This window comes from Oncorhynchus mykiss, chromosome 25 (genome assembly GCF_057628025.1).
Source record: "Oncorhynchus mykiss isolate SJ-2025 chromosome 25, ASM5762802v1, whole genome shotgun sequence".
NCBI classification, from domain to species: Eukaryota; Metazoa; Chordata; class Actinopteri; order Salmoniformes; family Salmonidae; genus Oncorhynchus; species Oncorhynchus mykiss.
The window spans coordinates 56,328,467-56,344,269 of NC_143046.1; the positions used below are offsets into that span (position 1 = coordinate 56,328,467).

At 43.2% G+C, this 15,803-nt stretch overlaps 2 protein-coding genes across 2 annotated transcripts; both read left to right on the forward strand.

The window, feature by feature from the left end:
• The first annotated feature begins 5,569 nt into the window (after positions 1–5,569).
• LOC110505325 (Krueppel-like factor 11) lies at positions 5,570–9,572 on the forward strand. Its single transcript, XM_021584500.3, has 4 exons — positions 5,570–5,783; positions 6,925–7,185; positions 7,692–8,619; positions 8,830–9,572. Exons 1-4 carry the CDS (start codon positions 5,742–5,744, stop codon positions 9,126–9,128), a joined length of 1,530 nt encoding a protein of 509 aa, XP_021440175.2. The 5' UTR covers positions 5,570–5,741; the 3' UTR covers positions 9,129–9,572.
• Positions 9,573–9,792: 220 nt separating this feature from the next.
• Positions 9,793–12,651, forward strand: LOC149972052 (uncharacterized). Its single transcript, XM_090220592.1, has one exon. The coding sequence runs from the start codon at positions 11,211–11,213 to the stop codon at positions 12,582–12,584; it is 1,374 nt and encodes a 457-aa protein (XP_090076718.1). The 5' UTR covers positions 9,793–11,210; the 3' UTR covers positions 12,585–12,651.
• The last annotated feature ends 3,152 nt before the right edge of the window (positions 12,652–15,803 follow it).

A 15,803-nucleotide genomic window follows, 5' to 3' on the forward strand; every position in this document is an offset into this window, starting at 1 on the left:
CTCCAGACGTGACACTCTGCATTCAGGCCTAAGAGTTCAATCTTGGTTTCATCAGACCAGGAATCTTGTCTCTCAAGGTCTAAGAGTCTTTAGGTGCCTTTTGGCAAACTCCAAGCGGGCTGTCAAGTGCCTTTTACTGAGGAGTGGCATCCGTCTGGCCACTCTACAATAAAGGCCTGATTGGTAAAGTGCTGCAGAGATGGTTGTCCTTCTGGAAGGTTCTTCCATCTCCACAGAGAAAATCTAGAGCTCTGTCAATGACCATCAGGTTTTTAGTCACCTCCCTGACCAAGGCCCTTCTCCAACGATTGCTCAGTTTGGCCTGGCGGCCAGCTCTTGGTGGTTCCAAATTTCTTCCATTTAATCCTTCCATTTTATCCTTCCAATCAAGTTGTAGAAACATCTGAAGGATGATCAATGGAAACAGGATGCACCTGAGCTCAATTTCGAGTCTCATAGCAAAGGGTCTTTATATTTCAGTTATTTATTTTGAATACATTTGCAACAATTTCTAAAACCTTGTTTTCGGTTTGTCATTATGGTGTATGCAAGGAGAAATCTCGGGCCTAACAACACTCGTACCAATATATCCTCCGAACACTGGCTGCTTGGGCATTATCATTTAAATACCACACACCCTTGGGCCTTATAGCTTAATTATACAACATCCTGCCATTTTGAGATTATACACTGTATATACAAAAGTTTGTGGACACCCTTCAAATTAGTGGATTTGGCTATTTCAGCCACTCAGCTGACAGATGTAAAGAATGAGTAATCATTGGCAGTAGAATGACCTTACTGAAGAGCACTGAGCACCGGTCAACTGTAACTGCTGTTGTTGTGAAGTGCCAAGCATCGGCTGGAGTGGTGCAAAGCTCACCGTCGTTGGACTCTGGAGCAGTGGAAACGCGTTCTCTGGAGTGATGAATCACGCTTCACTATCTGGCAGTCGAATGGACGAATCTGGGTTTGGCGGATGCCAGGAGAACACTATCTGCCCCAATGCATAGTGCCAACTGTAAAGTTTGGTGGATGAGAAATAATGGTCTGGGGCTAGGCCCAGCATACAATGACATTCTAGACAATTCTGTGCTTCCAACTTTGTGGCATTGGATGCAGTCTATCACAATGCCATACATTTTGTCACCAAAGCCCCATACACTACCCACCACTGTGACCTCTACGCTCTCGTTGGTTGGCCCTCGCTTCATACTCGTCGCCAAACCCACTGGCTACAGGTTATCTACAAGTCTCTGCTAGGTAAAGCCCTGCCTTATCTCAGCTCACTGGTCACCATAGCAGCACCCACTCGTAGCACGCGCTCCAGCAGGTATATCTCACTGGTCACCCCCAAAGCCAATTCCTACTTTGGTTGCCTTTCCTTCCAGTTCTCTGCTGCCAATGACTGGAACGAACTGCAAAAATCACTGAAGCTGGAGACTCATATCTCCCTCACTAGCTTTAAGCACCAGCTGTCAGAGCAGCTCACAGATCCCTGCACCTGTACATAGCCCACCTGTAACAGCCCATACTGCATTTATTTATTTTTCTTGCTCCTTTGCACCCCAGTATCTCTACTTGCACATTCATCTCCTGCACATCTACCATTCCAGTGTTAAATTGCTATATTGTAATCACTTTGCCACCATGGCCTATTTATTGCCTTAACTCCCTTATCTTACCTCATTTGCACTCACTGTATGTAGACTTTTTGTTTTATTTTTTCTACTGTATTATTGACTGTATGTTTTGTATATTCCATGTGTAACTGTGTTGTTGTATGTGTCGAATTGCTATGTTTTATCTTGGCCAGGTCGCAGTTGCAAATGAGAACTTGTTCTCAACTAGCCTACCTGGTTAAATAAAGGTGAAATAAATCAAATAAATAAATAAAAATACATACTTAGCCCAAGAACAGGGGCGCAACTTTGGTTTTAGAAGTGGGGGGGGGGCATAACTTGGCGGAGGGTCTGGGGTCCTCCCATATTTTGGGGGCATCTGGTTAACCATTAATTGAAAATATATTTGATCGGTCATGCTTATTTGTCTATATGGGATAATTTGTATAATTGTGTGGAATTAAATTGGCTTGCGTGTATTTTCGTTAGTCGTCATTGAATTGTATTTATCACAGGCATACAGCATAAAGAGCCTAGTTTGAGGAGCAGAATAGCCTACCACCTGTCAGACAGTGCAAGAGTGTCTCTCCTCATAAAGCCTGCAGGCTACAGGAGCGAAACCTGCTTTTGTAAGTATTTCAGCCAGTCCGCTCAGCCATCCTGAGCCGCCTGCACGCCCGACCCCCAACAGTCTAGTCAGAACTTCAACTCTCTCCCCAACGCAACTTCCTTCCCATTTTTTTATGTCTCAAGGTAAAGGTTTGGAAAAGTTAAATGACAACACATATGCACCTAAATATTAAATCAGAAACAGTACACCCATATAATTCATATCATTGGCCTAATAGTACTGTAGAGCTCTTTTCACTTGCACACAATATAGCTGGGTCACCCTGTCCTGCCCCTAGGGGTCCAGGGCCCTGCAGCACACCAAGCCAACACACCCCACTTAGCTTTAGGATCTTAGTGAAACATTCAATATTGGAATCAGGTGTGTTAGGCCAAGGCCAAAGTGACAATCAACAGGACGGGAGACCCCCAGGGCCAGGAATGATCTAAATAGGTATCTCCCCTGATGTGGGCATGTTTTCAATACAGACTCCTTTTATCTTACAGTATTCCATATGAGGCATCCAGGCCTTGTGAAAGTTGCACAGTACACCCTTAATCTTGTAATAAATAAATTCTAGTGATACATAACTTGATATTTCTCCCATCCATTGTGGGAGGATAACCAACCTTCGGATTAAAGGCAATACATTTCTTAGCTGCTATAAATGCTAGGTTACACAGTTTCTTCTGATAACAGTCTCCAGTATCAACATTTCCACGCAAACCAAAACAGTGAGAAGGGAGAATCTGTAGACATACTGAGGTAAAATAACATAATCTCTGACAGAATTCAGCCAGCCTTCCCAAGACCATAACATAGGCAAATATGTTCCTTTTTGTGTTTTACATCTCCAGCAGATATTCAGTTTCCCTGGCATATAGTATGATCTATGGATGGTATTAAACTGCACTAATTTATGTCTGAGATGATATGAACATGACTGGGCATTCTAACATATCGGTATCCATTCATCATCATCAATAGTGTCTCCCAGGTCTTCCTCACGTTTTTGTTTTAAATATTTTGTGTCATCGGGAAAAGCCTCTCAACCATTGGTACAGTTTGGAAATCAACTTTTAGAGGTTTGCCTGGCTGCCTTAAAATAGTTTCAATCTTTGAAGCTCCTGGTTGTCCAGTGTTTGCTGCACAGAGAGAATAAAGTGATTTATCTGCTAAAATTAACCTCTGCACTGTCACAGACTGGTCTTCCCTGGTTGCCTGACCCTGATGAGACTCCTGTTACCATCCTGTCATCATCTGCTCAGATGAGGCATGACAAAGAATGACCTTGGTGTACATTTATACATTATAATATCCCTGAATCGAATCAATGGTTCAATAATTGAAATGACCATTGTTCCCAGATCCCAGACTGCAGCCAACCCATCAGCTCAAGATGGAGCTTTGTATCCATTCACTGATTGTTAGAATATACTGCAAAATTCACCTGAGCTCCGTAGACTAGTATTCCCTGGCTGTCTGACCCTGCAGGGACGAACACCTGTCACCATCTGATCCTGCTAAGACAATAGTGTTGTGTACTGACTTGTACACCATGACGGTGAAGCATGTAGAGCTGTTTATACTGTGTCAGTGTGAAAAGTAGGGGATTAGTTAGGGAAACTGACCGATCGATAACGTTTTATTGCTATACTTGCTAATAAAACTCACATTGCATTAAAAAAATATTAGAATATCGGTCTTCAATCATTTGGCTGCTGATTTCATCATTTGATTCAGGTCTAGTGTGATTGAAGCAAAAATAATAGCTAAAGTTAGTGAGCTAGCTAACGTTAGCCAACTTTTGGCTAGCTCTAGCTAATGGTACAATGGTATTTGGTCAAATTTACTTCTGTTTAAACAAGAAAAAACAAAGGCTACAAAACACTTCCATATACACAACAGCTGTTTGATACTGATACCTGACATATCGCTAGAGGCTAGCTAGAGCTGAACTGACTATACACTACTGGGAATAAATACATTTTTTTTATGTCAAACAGCAGTTACTTTGCCAGCTAGATCAGTCAACTAAAAAATAGCCCATTTTGGCTCTACTTTCTTTTAAAGCTTTGCCTTCACACAGACTGTCGGCAAGCTCTGCTCTGCTCTGTGGTGTCTTAAACCGGAAAACCGGAAAACAGCCTATCCGCACACCGCTGCTGCGTTTTGTATCACAGTGCAATAATGCAACGTCCCCAATGAAAGTTGCGCTCCTGCCTAAGAACATCCCTTAGCCATGGTATATTGCCCATATACCGCCTCCCGGGCCTTATTGCATAATTATAAAACATCCTGACGTTTTGAGATGATATATCTTACATACTTTGTTTTTCAGTACCATGACAAATTATGGTGGGGGCAAAAATGTTGCCTCTATGGACTAAAACAGAAAAGTGAGGTTGATCACAAGCACCACCCTAGAATTCCTTGAAAGATGTTATTTACAATGGAATTCATTACGATTTTCTATTGTTACATACACCAACCGAATAGGTGCAGTGAAATGTGTTGTTTTACTGGGTCAACCATAGTAGGAGAACTCATGGAGTTCAAGACCATAGGCCAAAATGTGGGGTTGAGGGGGAGGGTATGGATCTAAAGTGGTCTATCCTATGTCTAAAAACACTCTTTAATTCCAATTTAACTAAACAATGTGTATAATATTGTGGGGTGTTGAATTTCCAATAGTCTTTAGATGAATAGTTGTTTTTTTAGTTATACATTTTATGCTTTAGGCATCCTGAGGCCTCTGTAGTTCATGTTGGTCTTATAGTGGTCGAAAAATTACATGTAAGACGTGCTAAACATGTAATATATAGTAACATATATATTATAAGTAGCAATAAGTAGCAGCTAGAGCATGAATGTAACTGTGATCTGATAGAATGAAACACAGTTGTATCTTGGAATGCATATCATTTTGGAGTGAAATCATAAGAGTAAAATAGAGCATGGCGCTTTACATTTCACAAGCACGACTAAATAGCAGTTTACCAGCTACTCTAACTGACAAAGAATGTGTGCCTTCATTGGCCAACTCTAAAAGATAAGATAACCTGTAAAAATGTTTTTTAAAAGTACGCCAAAAACACATGGGAGAAACTCAGGTTTCGCCTAATTCGGCACTACGACCTTTCGCCTAGTTTTCAGACTTGCAGTTCATCAGGTTCTTTCTGACACCGATGACTCCCCCTGCACGCCCACCAACAGCCACGCACCCTATTTCCTCCAATCCTCAGGCGACCATGCACTGATCACGCGTCATCTCGCCTGCCATTGGCTAATGTCTCACACACATTTGTTTTTCATTGGTGGCATGTTGCCTCCCGCCAATGTGTTGTGAATGTTGTTTTCCTTTTTTTTTATCCTCATGTTTTACACAGCTGAGAGAGGACCTAGTGAAAGACGAATTCAACAGCCAGTTAACTGAGTGGGGGCAGTGTCATCGCTTTTTTGTTCTTTTGTCGGCTTGACACTAAACTGAAATAAAATATATCTCAACAATGCCTTCACGAAAATGTTCAGAATTTGAAGTCTCATGTGGGGTAAGAAGATTATTATTTAAAGCGTGTTATTTCATATGAATTAACGTCCAGCATTCGAATAATGAATGGGCTACTAACTGTATTTGTTTTTGTTTGTGGCTCCAGTTTATTAGTAGCACTTTACTTTTTAGGTTACAGTATTATTTAATTTGTAAATTAATCAATGTCAAAAAAAATCTTAAGATTTTTTAAATGGTTTTGAGACAGTTATTTGTAATTACAGCTGGTAAATTAACACATCCAATGACTTAACGTTACCAATGATTGACTGTTTGTCTAATATCTTTAAATCAACTGTGACCAGTTGATAGAATTTTGCAATCATTTATTAATGTTACCCAACATCAATTTATGGTAACCATTTAAGCCTAGTAGAGTAGTCGTGTTTTGCCTTGGTGGGCTACTCTTTCACTATGTGAAGCTGGTCACATTATTTTATCTGGGGAGTGGCCATGGGACGGGGATCATCAACTAGATTCAGCCGCGCGGACGATTTTTTTTCTTGAGCGGGTGATCAGGGGGCTGGAACATAATTACAAATAATTTGTAGACCGCAAGAATACTTTAAAGCGATTTTTTTTAAACAATTTTATATATATTATTTTATTTTTGCTCATTACTTGGGGGGCCAAATAAAATCACCAACTGGGCTTCAAGTTGGGGAACCCTGCAATAGGACCACTGATAAGTGTCAGTGCAGACAAGGCACTTCCTGATGCAGTGTTAACACTGGTTTACACGCCCTGTGCATGGGGGTGTCACGTGGCTAGTGGTAGGGAGATGTCACTAGTTGGTCAATATGACAATGGGAGATGGATTGGCGCATTGCCTAGGGTAGATAGTCTCAAGCCTGCTCCATCTACCCTCTGACACTAACATCTAAGCAACAGGTGCTTGAGCATTAAGCCAGTGACTGGTGAGGAAATAAATTCTTCAGATGTTCATTTGATGTAATTTTGGAAGCTTCCCTTGGTATGCTAATGTGTATCTATCTACCTGTATGGTCTTGATTGGATCTCCCTTACACATTTCCCAGTTTTTGTGGTGATTCGTCCTTCTGGTAACTCACCAGTCTTCTATTACGTGATGTCATCATCAGACCTAATGTTCTTTCCTTTTCTCCATTTGTTCTCCTCCCCAGGCAAAAGGGATGGTGATGGATCAGTGTGGCTCCTATCTGAAGAGGAGGAGACTTGACAGTAAGCAGTCCTCCCCAGGCTGCAACCTGGAGTACACAGACCTGGAGGCTGCTGAGGCTCTGGTTTGCATGAGCTCCTGGGGCCAACGCCGCCCCAGCCCCTGCAAGCCCAGACCCCTTACCCCTGCCTCGGACTCCTGCGATTCCCTGCTGCCTCAGGACCCACTGGAGCCCCCAAAGGACTTTGTCTCGCTCTCCTCCTTGGTAAGAGTGCATCCTGTCTTGGCAACCGTAACCACCACACATCCCAAAACAGCAATCACTAAGAAGCATCTGTGGGCTGTGATTAGTAAATACAGTAGTACCAGCTTTTACTTACTGTGTAAACTCCTGGGTTTTTTAGCACTTAGCATGAAGATAGTGTCTTTATCTCAGGAAAACTTTGCGAGGGTTTATAGGGGTTGGAAGGGTTAGGAAGGTTGCTGCACAGGTGGTAGGTAGGATAGAGAGTTTGAACTGCAACCCGTGCTCATCTCTCTCAGCTGCTGGTTGTCAACATCGCTGTTTTACAGCCACCCAGCTCTAAGTAGTTATTTAGTTTAGTGTATGTACCTGCCTACTGTGGCCACTTATCTCTCCCAATAGCTGTGTTGAACATCCATTTTGAAACTGAACACACCCAAACTAAGACTTATGTATTAGTACACCACATACAGTGGTTGTTCTACTTCCTGGGCACACACTAATTCTGTCTTCTCTTTGGTTTCCAGTGTATGACTCCCCCCCACAGCCCCAGCTTTGCTGAGACCTCTACCACTGCCATCCACACCATCACCTCCCCTCTGAGCCGGCCCAGCTCCAGCCTCTCTGTAAGGGTCTGTGGGGTCCCACAAATGCCCATGGCATCCATTTCGGAGTCCCCAACCAACGGAAAGACCCCGCCACCCTGCAGAGCCATGGCAACCAGTGTTATCCGCCACACCGCAGACACACACCTCTGCCAGCACATTCCAGCGCCCCCCACAAAGCAACACAGAACTTCCGAGCTGATGGTCTGTCAACAGCACACAGCAAAGACTGAACAGAGCATCACACCTCCATCGGTCTCCTTCACACCCAATCCTGCCCTCGTCTCCTCCTGCAAGAAAGAGACGGTCAAGACTGAGAACGAAGAGCCACAGGCTATCCACTGTAAGGAGAGCCACTCCCACCTTCATGCTAACACCCAACCACAAAATAGCCTGCCTACACGCCTCTCCCCACCACCCACCTCCAGCCCTCCAATCATCTGCCAGATGTTCCCGGTGGGTAACCAATCAGGGATGATCTCGGCGTTCATCCAGGGCCCGGTACAGACCTCGAGGACCCCCACATCCATCCTGCCCCAGTCTGGTCCTAACGGGGCACTGCAGCAGCCTTTCCTCATGAGCCAGGCTATGCCGCAGGGCACGGTGATGCTGGTTCTCCCCCAGTCCCAAGTCTCTCAGGCCCCCCACTGCTCTCCACAGACTGTCATGACCCTGGGCCACACTAAGCTGCTACCTCTGGCCCCTGCCCCGGTCTACGTGCCCACCGGACCCTGCGGCGGCACCAAAATTGACTTCTCCCGCCGGCGGAACTATGTGTGCAACTTCTCCGGGTGCAGGAAGACTTACTTCAAGAGCTCCCACCTCAAGGCACACCTCCGGACACACACAGGTAAGAGGGAAAAGTGTTCCTCATGGATGGCTGGGAATGAGAGGGAAAGAATGTGACATTTTATGGGGATTAAATTCTAGGATCTTGATATTGTATCATGATTTTAACTGAAGACTGAGGTTGTTTATCTGACTCGGAGCATGTGTGGGTTTGCTGGTGAAAAAATAATGACTTGCAAACTCATTATCGCTCTGTCTCCCTCTCTTTCAGGTGAGAAGCCCTTCAGTTGCAGTTGGGAGGGATGCGACAAGAAGTTTGCGCGCTCCGACGAGCTCTCGCGCCACCGGCGGACCCACACAGGCGAGAAAAAGTTTGTGTGCCCCGTGTGCGACAGGCGCTTCATGCGCAGCGACCACCTGACCAAACACGCCCGCCGTCACATGACCACCAAGAAGATCCCCTCTTGGCAGGCCGAGGTGCGCAGCCTCAACAAAATGGCCTTTCCCAAGTCGCCGCCGTCAAACCCCGCCCCACTCTCCCTCAGTATGCTGGTACCTGCCTCAATTTAGATTTGAGCCCAACATCTACCCACTAGTGACTTCTTACCCAAAACCATGATAGGGACAGCCAAGTGCACAAACTGCCATTTTACTAATGGAACATTTCTAAAGACATGCACTGGACTCTTTCCTCTACTGCAGTTTTTGTTGTTGAAGAAATGCATTATTTTTGTTTACTTTTCAGGTATTTTATGAAATTGTATGTATGCACTCTTTTGCCAAAGCCTTTGTAATGACGTTTGTCTCACACATTTCACTTGTCTTTTTGTTTTGTATGTATAGTATCTATGTGAATGTATTCGTATCGTACTCTGAACTGCATGTATTAATTTGGGAAAATGTTGTAATTTGTACTACAATATACGTGGATAGTAATCTATACTGTGATAATTACTTACCCTTTAACCTTTTCATATTATTTAATACATTTGTAATAAAGAAAAATATGATTAACTTGTGTTTAAACTCTCCCATTGCCCTAAACGCAACCTTTGAAAATAACAAGATGGTTCTCTTTTTCTGAAAAACATGACAAATCAGAACAGCACTCTAGTTGTTAGTCAGCATTCTTTTCCAGTCACTCCCCTAGTCCTATGGTAGAGGAATAGTGGTGTCTTGCCACATCCTGTGTGAGTTGGTGGGATTGTGTCTGACGGTCAGCTGAAACACTTCCTGCTCAATGTGCTGACTGACCACTGCTCTGGACTGGACCACATCCTGTTGGCTTAGTGGAACGTGCAGGCAGGGGACTTTGTCCCATTCAGCAGCCCTAATCCAAACTATGCTATGAGGCATCTGGGGAAGTATAGGCACTCATATCCTTGCCTCTGTACTTACAAGATCATGGCTAATCGTTTTTTCCCTTGTAATACCGGTAAGACCTCGCAAGTATCATTATTAATAAGTAACATCACATTTTTACTCTTGTACCAATTGATAACTGATGTTATCAGTCCCCGGGCTCATTTAATAATACTGATTTATGTCTAATGGTCTAATATATGCCTTATCTGGAATAGCTTATGGCAAAGTAGTCATCCTTGAATGTTGGAAATTCCGTATTACATAAACGCACACTTCCATCATTATCTGTCTTCTCTTATGCTGCTGTGGTTCCACACCCGGTAACAACCGTCCTCCAATCAAATTGTGAGAAAACCGAACTGTAGGGGGGTGCGACCAATAGACTGGATTCCTGAATTACCCGCCCCTTTGCCTTACTGACCGATTTACACAATACTTCCTCTCTGGGTTGAATGGGTTCATGCTTTCTGGGACTGTGTCTAGCACTGACACCTTGTGGGCAAAAGCAACATCATCTGACTCCACAAGTGACACCTTGTGGTCAGACCAAGTTACAATCCAAAAACATAGCCACCCTATTACATGCAATTCTATGGCTAAACTTCCAGCATTCTAATGTCAATGGCACAACATGAATGATTTTTTAACAATAATTGTAGCTGGTGCTTTCAAAGTTGGTTATGTTATATATAATTTGAAAGGTAATTTCTTGATCTTTCCGAACCACTTGTCAAAGTTTAAAATGTATCAAGCTTTCCTTTTCAAAGCAATTTATACAGGTAATTATGATATGTACCCTAGAGGTCAAATTGGGTCCACATTTTGTTGACCTGAACATGCCCGAAAATGTGTCTGGCAAATATCTGTGAGTCTAAGCATTCCAATGATATGTGATTAAATGGTATAAGTGAGCAATAACTTGTTGTATAAGGGATGGAGGGATGAAAGAACGAGTGATAACACCCTGAAAGCTACCATTGCTGCTGCACTGCTGTCACACATTTTCCAACTCTAGGGACATAGACCAACAAAAAATGTTTTGCTATGAGAGATCATCACCCAAGTGACCGATCCCTTGCTCATGGACTAATAGGCCAATTGGACTTTTGACTTGACACATTATGACGTCATAACAGAACGATGTTAAAGTTTGGCGTGCCTTGCGTCATAATGACCAAGGCTATAAAAGCACGCAGCATCATTATTGTTTCAAGTGAAACACTGATAACTCCGAGAGCCTGCTACAAAAACAGATGACCAAAGTTTAGGCTGAATATATACTCCAAGATGCCGCGCAAATACTCTTCTCCTCACCTGCGGCTCACAGTGTCTGAGCATTCCCTGGACTCGTCAAGGGTCTCCACTTTCCCGGCCGACTGGACCCGTCAAACCTCCGAAGACGTGTTTGAGGACCAGGGTGACCAGCTCATTACTGCACCTGCCCGCCACCCGCGACCCCCCGGCAGAAGGTCGAAATCAAAGGCCGGCCGAAAGGGTTTCGCACCGGATGACTACAAGGATAAGGTGGCCGCTGAAACAGACGATGGACCCACTCCGCAGAGAGACACTGTGGATAAAACCAAGAAATACAATTTTACAAAGAGAGGCACTGTGGATGAGGCTAAACATCCGCTGACAAACTCTATGGATGACACAATGGATGGCGCAAAGATGCTCAAGACACCTGTGAACAACAGGACAAGCGACCTGATTGCAGAACTCAACTACAGTAAAAACCTGAAGATGATGGAAAACGCAGAGCTGCAAAAACTCAAAGTGTATGCCGAGGAGAATACCCTGTCTCTAAGTCAAGAGAACATTGAGTTAAAGAAACAGGTGGAAAATCTCAGGAGCACCATAGATTATTTGGACACCCTGCGTGACAATATCCGGGAGGCGCGTAAAGCCCTGCAAGAGCGTAGCCACGAAAGCGCACAGCTGGAGTCTCGGCGCCTGCAGCTTGAACAGCAGAATGACTCCATCAGGGATAAGATTGAAATGATGAAGGATGATCTATTCATCCTTAAACCCGAGAGAAAGAAGGGCAAGACTACAATAAAGCACCTAAACCGTTTTGTTGGACTGTTACAATATCAAGACGAAGAGGCCCAAATCACTATTCTTCAGAAAGATACATTGATCCAGAGAAAAACCTCCCAAATCGAGGAGATGCAAAGCCACTTCGCTGAATCGGTATCCTGCGTCCAGGTGTTTCAGGAGAGGTTGAAAGACTTGGCGGAGCGAATTGACGAAGCCAAGAACGCTGGAAAAAAGGATGAAGACTGTTCCGGCGCGGATAAAGACGGCGACAGTACCGTTACGCACAGGACAAGGTATCCCACCCTCGCAGAGGAAATTGCGCAGGCAGAGCAGTATGCCGCACAAATCGTTAAGCAGACGAAGAAGGAGGAGGTGGCATCTCCACCTGCTCCGACCGAGAGTTGGTTCAGGAAAAGTATATTCGGGGGTCTGCAGAAGGCGGCCTACCGCGCAAGGGTTCTCGCCTTGACCGTGATGGTTCCACTCTGCGTAATGGCCTCCATGGTTACTGCATGCCAGGATGGACCCGGCATACCCTGTGGTGACCTGCTGCAGGACGCAGCCAGTGGCTTTCTGAAACCATATTGTACTATGGATTTCACTGCCCTCCCTCCATTCTGAATGACATTCATGTGTTATTAATGTGTTATTATCTTCAATAAAGATGCGGTATTTTACCTAAGAAAAATCTCATGTTGATTTATTTACAAGCGTTTGTTTATCATCATGTATTTTAGGTCTACCTTTTGTAAAGATGTTTGTTATAAGTGGCAACTGTTGTATTGACAACTACATCGATTAGGCTACATGGTTGAACAACAATAAATGACACGAGAAACTGATAAACTAGTGATAAACTATGAGTTTCGGTTACTGGTTGATTTCAATTGGATTCATTCAGCTTGGTCACATATGAACAAAAATAACACTATAAGGTGAGACAATGGTGGTGCATTCATAAATCATTCATCTCTATGCATTAATATATTAAAATATTTTTGTCATGGAATAATGTTTTGTCATGGAATAATTATTTTCCACGACACCCAATTAGCAAAAAGCTGATGGTTAAGGAAGGAAGGGCACGGTTTACAAATCCATCAAACGACAACATAACACTCGCACATCTCTAACACACACACACACACACACACACACACACACACACACACACACACACACACACACACACACACACACACACACACACACACACACACACACACACACACACTCTCCAGATTTTGTGCTTTGACAGCTCTGGGAATTCTTCTGGTATGAAGAAAACATTAAACCGGTCGGATATTTCACTCGTTGTCTGAGGATAGTGGAAAACATCCACACAAAACATGCACCTGGCCTGTGTGAGAGAGAAAATAGGTAACCTCACTGTTATTGTGGACTCAATAAAACTATATGGAACTCAATACTGTCTAGCCAATGACCTATATGTTTTTGATGATATGATTGTAAAGTTAAAGATTGGTAAGTATAGTATTGGTCTTCAAGTGCTTCAGCTACTTATAATCTTTGTAAAAATGTTTGTTTAAAAAAAATGTACAATAGACATAGACAAATAGACAACTGAACATTCCACAGACAGGGATCTACTAAACGAGACATGACATTGGCTGGAACTTATAGTTGTATTTTTTTTTACAATCGCTAGGACCCGTTTCTCAGTACTTATGTCACTTTTTCAAACCTCCTCACACAGTGAGCACAACAGCAGTCTGTGGAATAAACTGTAGATCATTTTTCATTGCTTTGGCACAAAATGCTTTCAATGTCTACATCTTTCAAATTTCATGAATTATTTTCTCACTCATAACATAACCACCACCAAAACTCTATGTACCTACAGGCCAATTTGCACATGTTCACATACTCTTTTCAAAACTGTTAAACTTAAATTCAAAACGTAACATAACACAAAATTGAGTAAGACAGCAATTTGCTATATTTCTACAGTAATACAGTGTTGAAATATATTCCAAGTCAAAAAAATGAAATACTATCAATACAATTAGACCAACCACAGCTGTTTCCCATTGCAGCTGAACACCTACCCAGGTGTTAGTCTTCAATTTCATTACCATCTATACAAAAGGGGACATCTTAGGAATAATGCTGTACTGTAATGTAAACATTGACCCAGACAGAGATAGAGAAGTGGCTGACAGAGGAAGAAGAGTGGCTGGGAGAGGGAGAGGAGTATTTATGCGTGGTGGAAGAAGACTGAGAGGAAGAACAAGAGCTATTGTCTCAGATGAGATTAGGGCTACTATAATTGATAATGTAATAAATCATGGTCTATCAAGGGGAGGGGCTGGTCTGAGAGTGTAGCCAAATGTGAAACACTCAACATGGCATCTATTGTGAGACATTTCTGGCAAAACAACAGGTAAGATGTGCATTCTGTAAGGGCATCTGACTGAACTGCACATTACAGAAGTAATTGAGCAAAGCCTTCAAACCTACTTATGCCATTGTTTCTGATGACCATATCAACGATTGCAGTTTCCTGCACAGCAGTGAAAAATCCTACCTCTCTGTGGGAGGTAACCGTTGGGTCCTAAGCAGCAAAAAACAAAAACAATGACACCGAAAACTCACAGAGATTCGGGACAGAGTGTTGGCAGACAACATTACGTTTGGAAATATTCACAATGTAAGCATAACAACTATTTCTAGAGTCCGGAAATAACATCAAGTCAGGATGAAGCAGTTGTACACTGTCCCCTTTGAGAGGAACTCTGAACGAGTCAAGCAACTCAGAAACCAATATGTAAGATGACTATAAAATTCAGAACTGGTTTTGAACAAAACAAAACAGGGTAGAGGCAGACAATGGCATGTTTTCAGGTATAATGTAAACTACCGTGATAGCCTATCTCTTATGTTGCCGTGTAGATTTATTTTAGAGAATCATGGAAATTGAAGCCAGGCAAGCACCCCACATATTCATCTTTGTGGATGAGGTTGGTTTCAACTTGGCCAAAACACGGCATCGAGGAAGGAATGTGATTGGGAAAAGAGCCACAGTGGATGTCCCGGGCCAGATGGGACAACATCACAATGTGTGCAGCAATATCCTCTGATGGATTTCTGTTACACAAACCACTAATTGGGCCATACAACACCGAGCGTCTCCTTTCATTCCTGGATGACCTCTATGGAAGGGTTGTGCCAGGAGAGGAAAGGGTTGCAGTGAGGCGAAATCGGCTAACGTTTGTAATTGTATGGGACAGTGTGACATTTCACCACTCCCGTGCAGTCACAGTGTCACACCCTGGCCTTAGTATTTTGTGTTTTCTTTATTATTTTGGTCAGGCCAGGGTGTGACATGGGTGATTTATGTGTTTGTCTTGTCTAGGGTTTTTTGTAGATTAATGGGGTTGTGTTTAGTAGAGTAGCCTAGGTAAGTCTATGGTTGCCTAGAGTGGTTCTCAATCAGAGGCAGGTGTTTATCGTTGTCTCTGATTGGGAACCATATTTAGGCAGCCATATTCTTTGAGTGTTTGGTGGGTGATTGTTCCTGTCCTGGGTTTTCACGGTTATTGTGTTTGTATACTGTTTGTATTTTTCATCTTTATTAAAGATGTTTACAAATAACCACGCTGCATTTTGGTCCTCCTCTCTTTCGACGGAAGAATCCCGTAACACACAGAGTGATTTGCAGCCCATCCCTTGATGGTGCAACTTTTCCTCCCACCTTACTCTCTATTCCTCAACCCATAGAGGAATTATTTTCCTCCCACCTTACTCTCTATTCCTCAACCCATAGAGGAATTATTTTCCTCCCACCTTACTCTCTATTCCTCAACCCATAGAGGAACT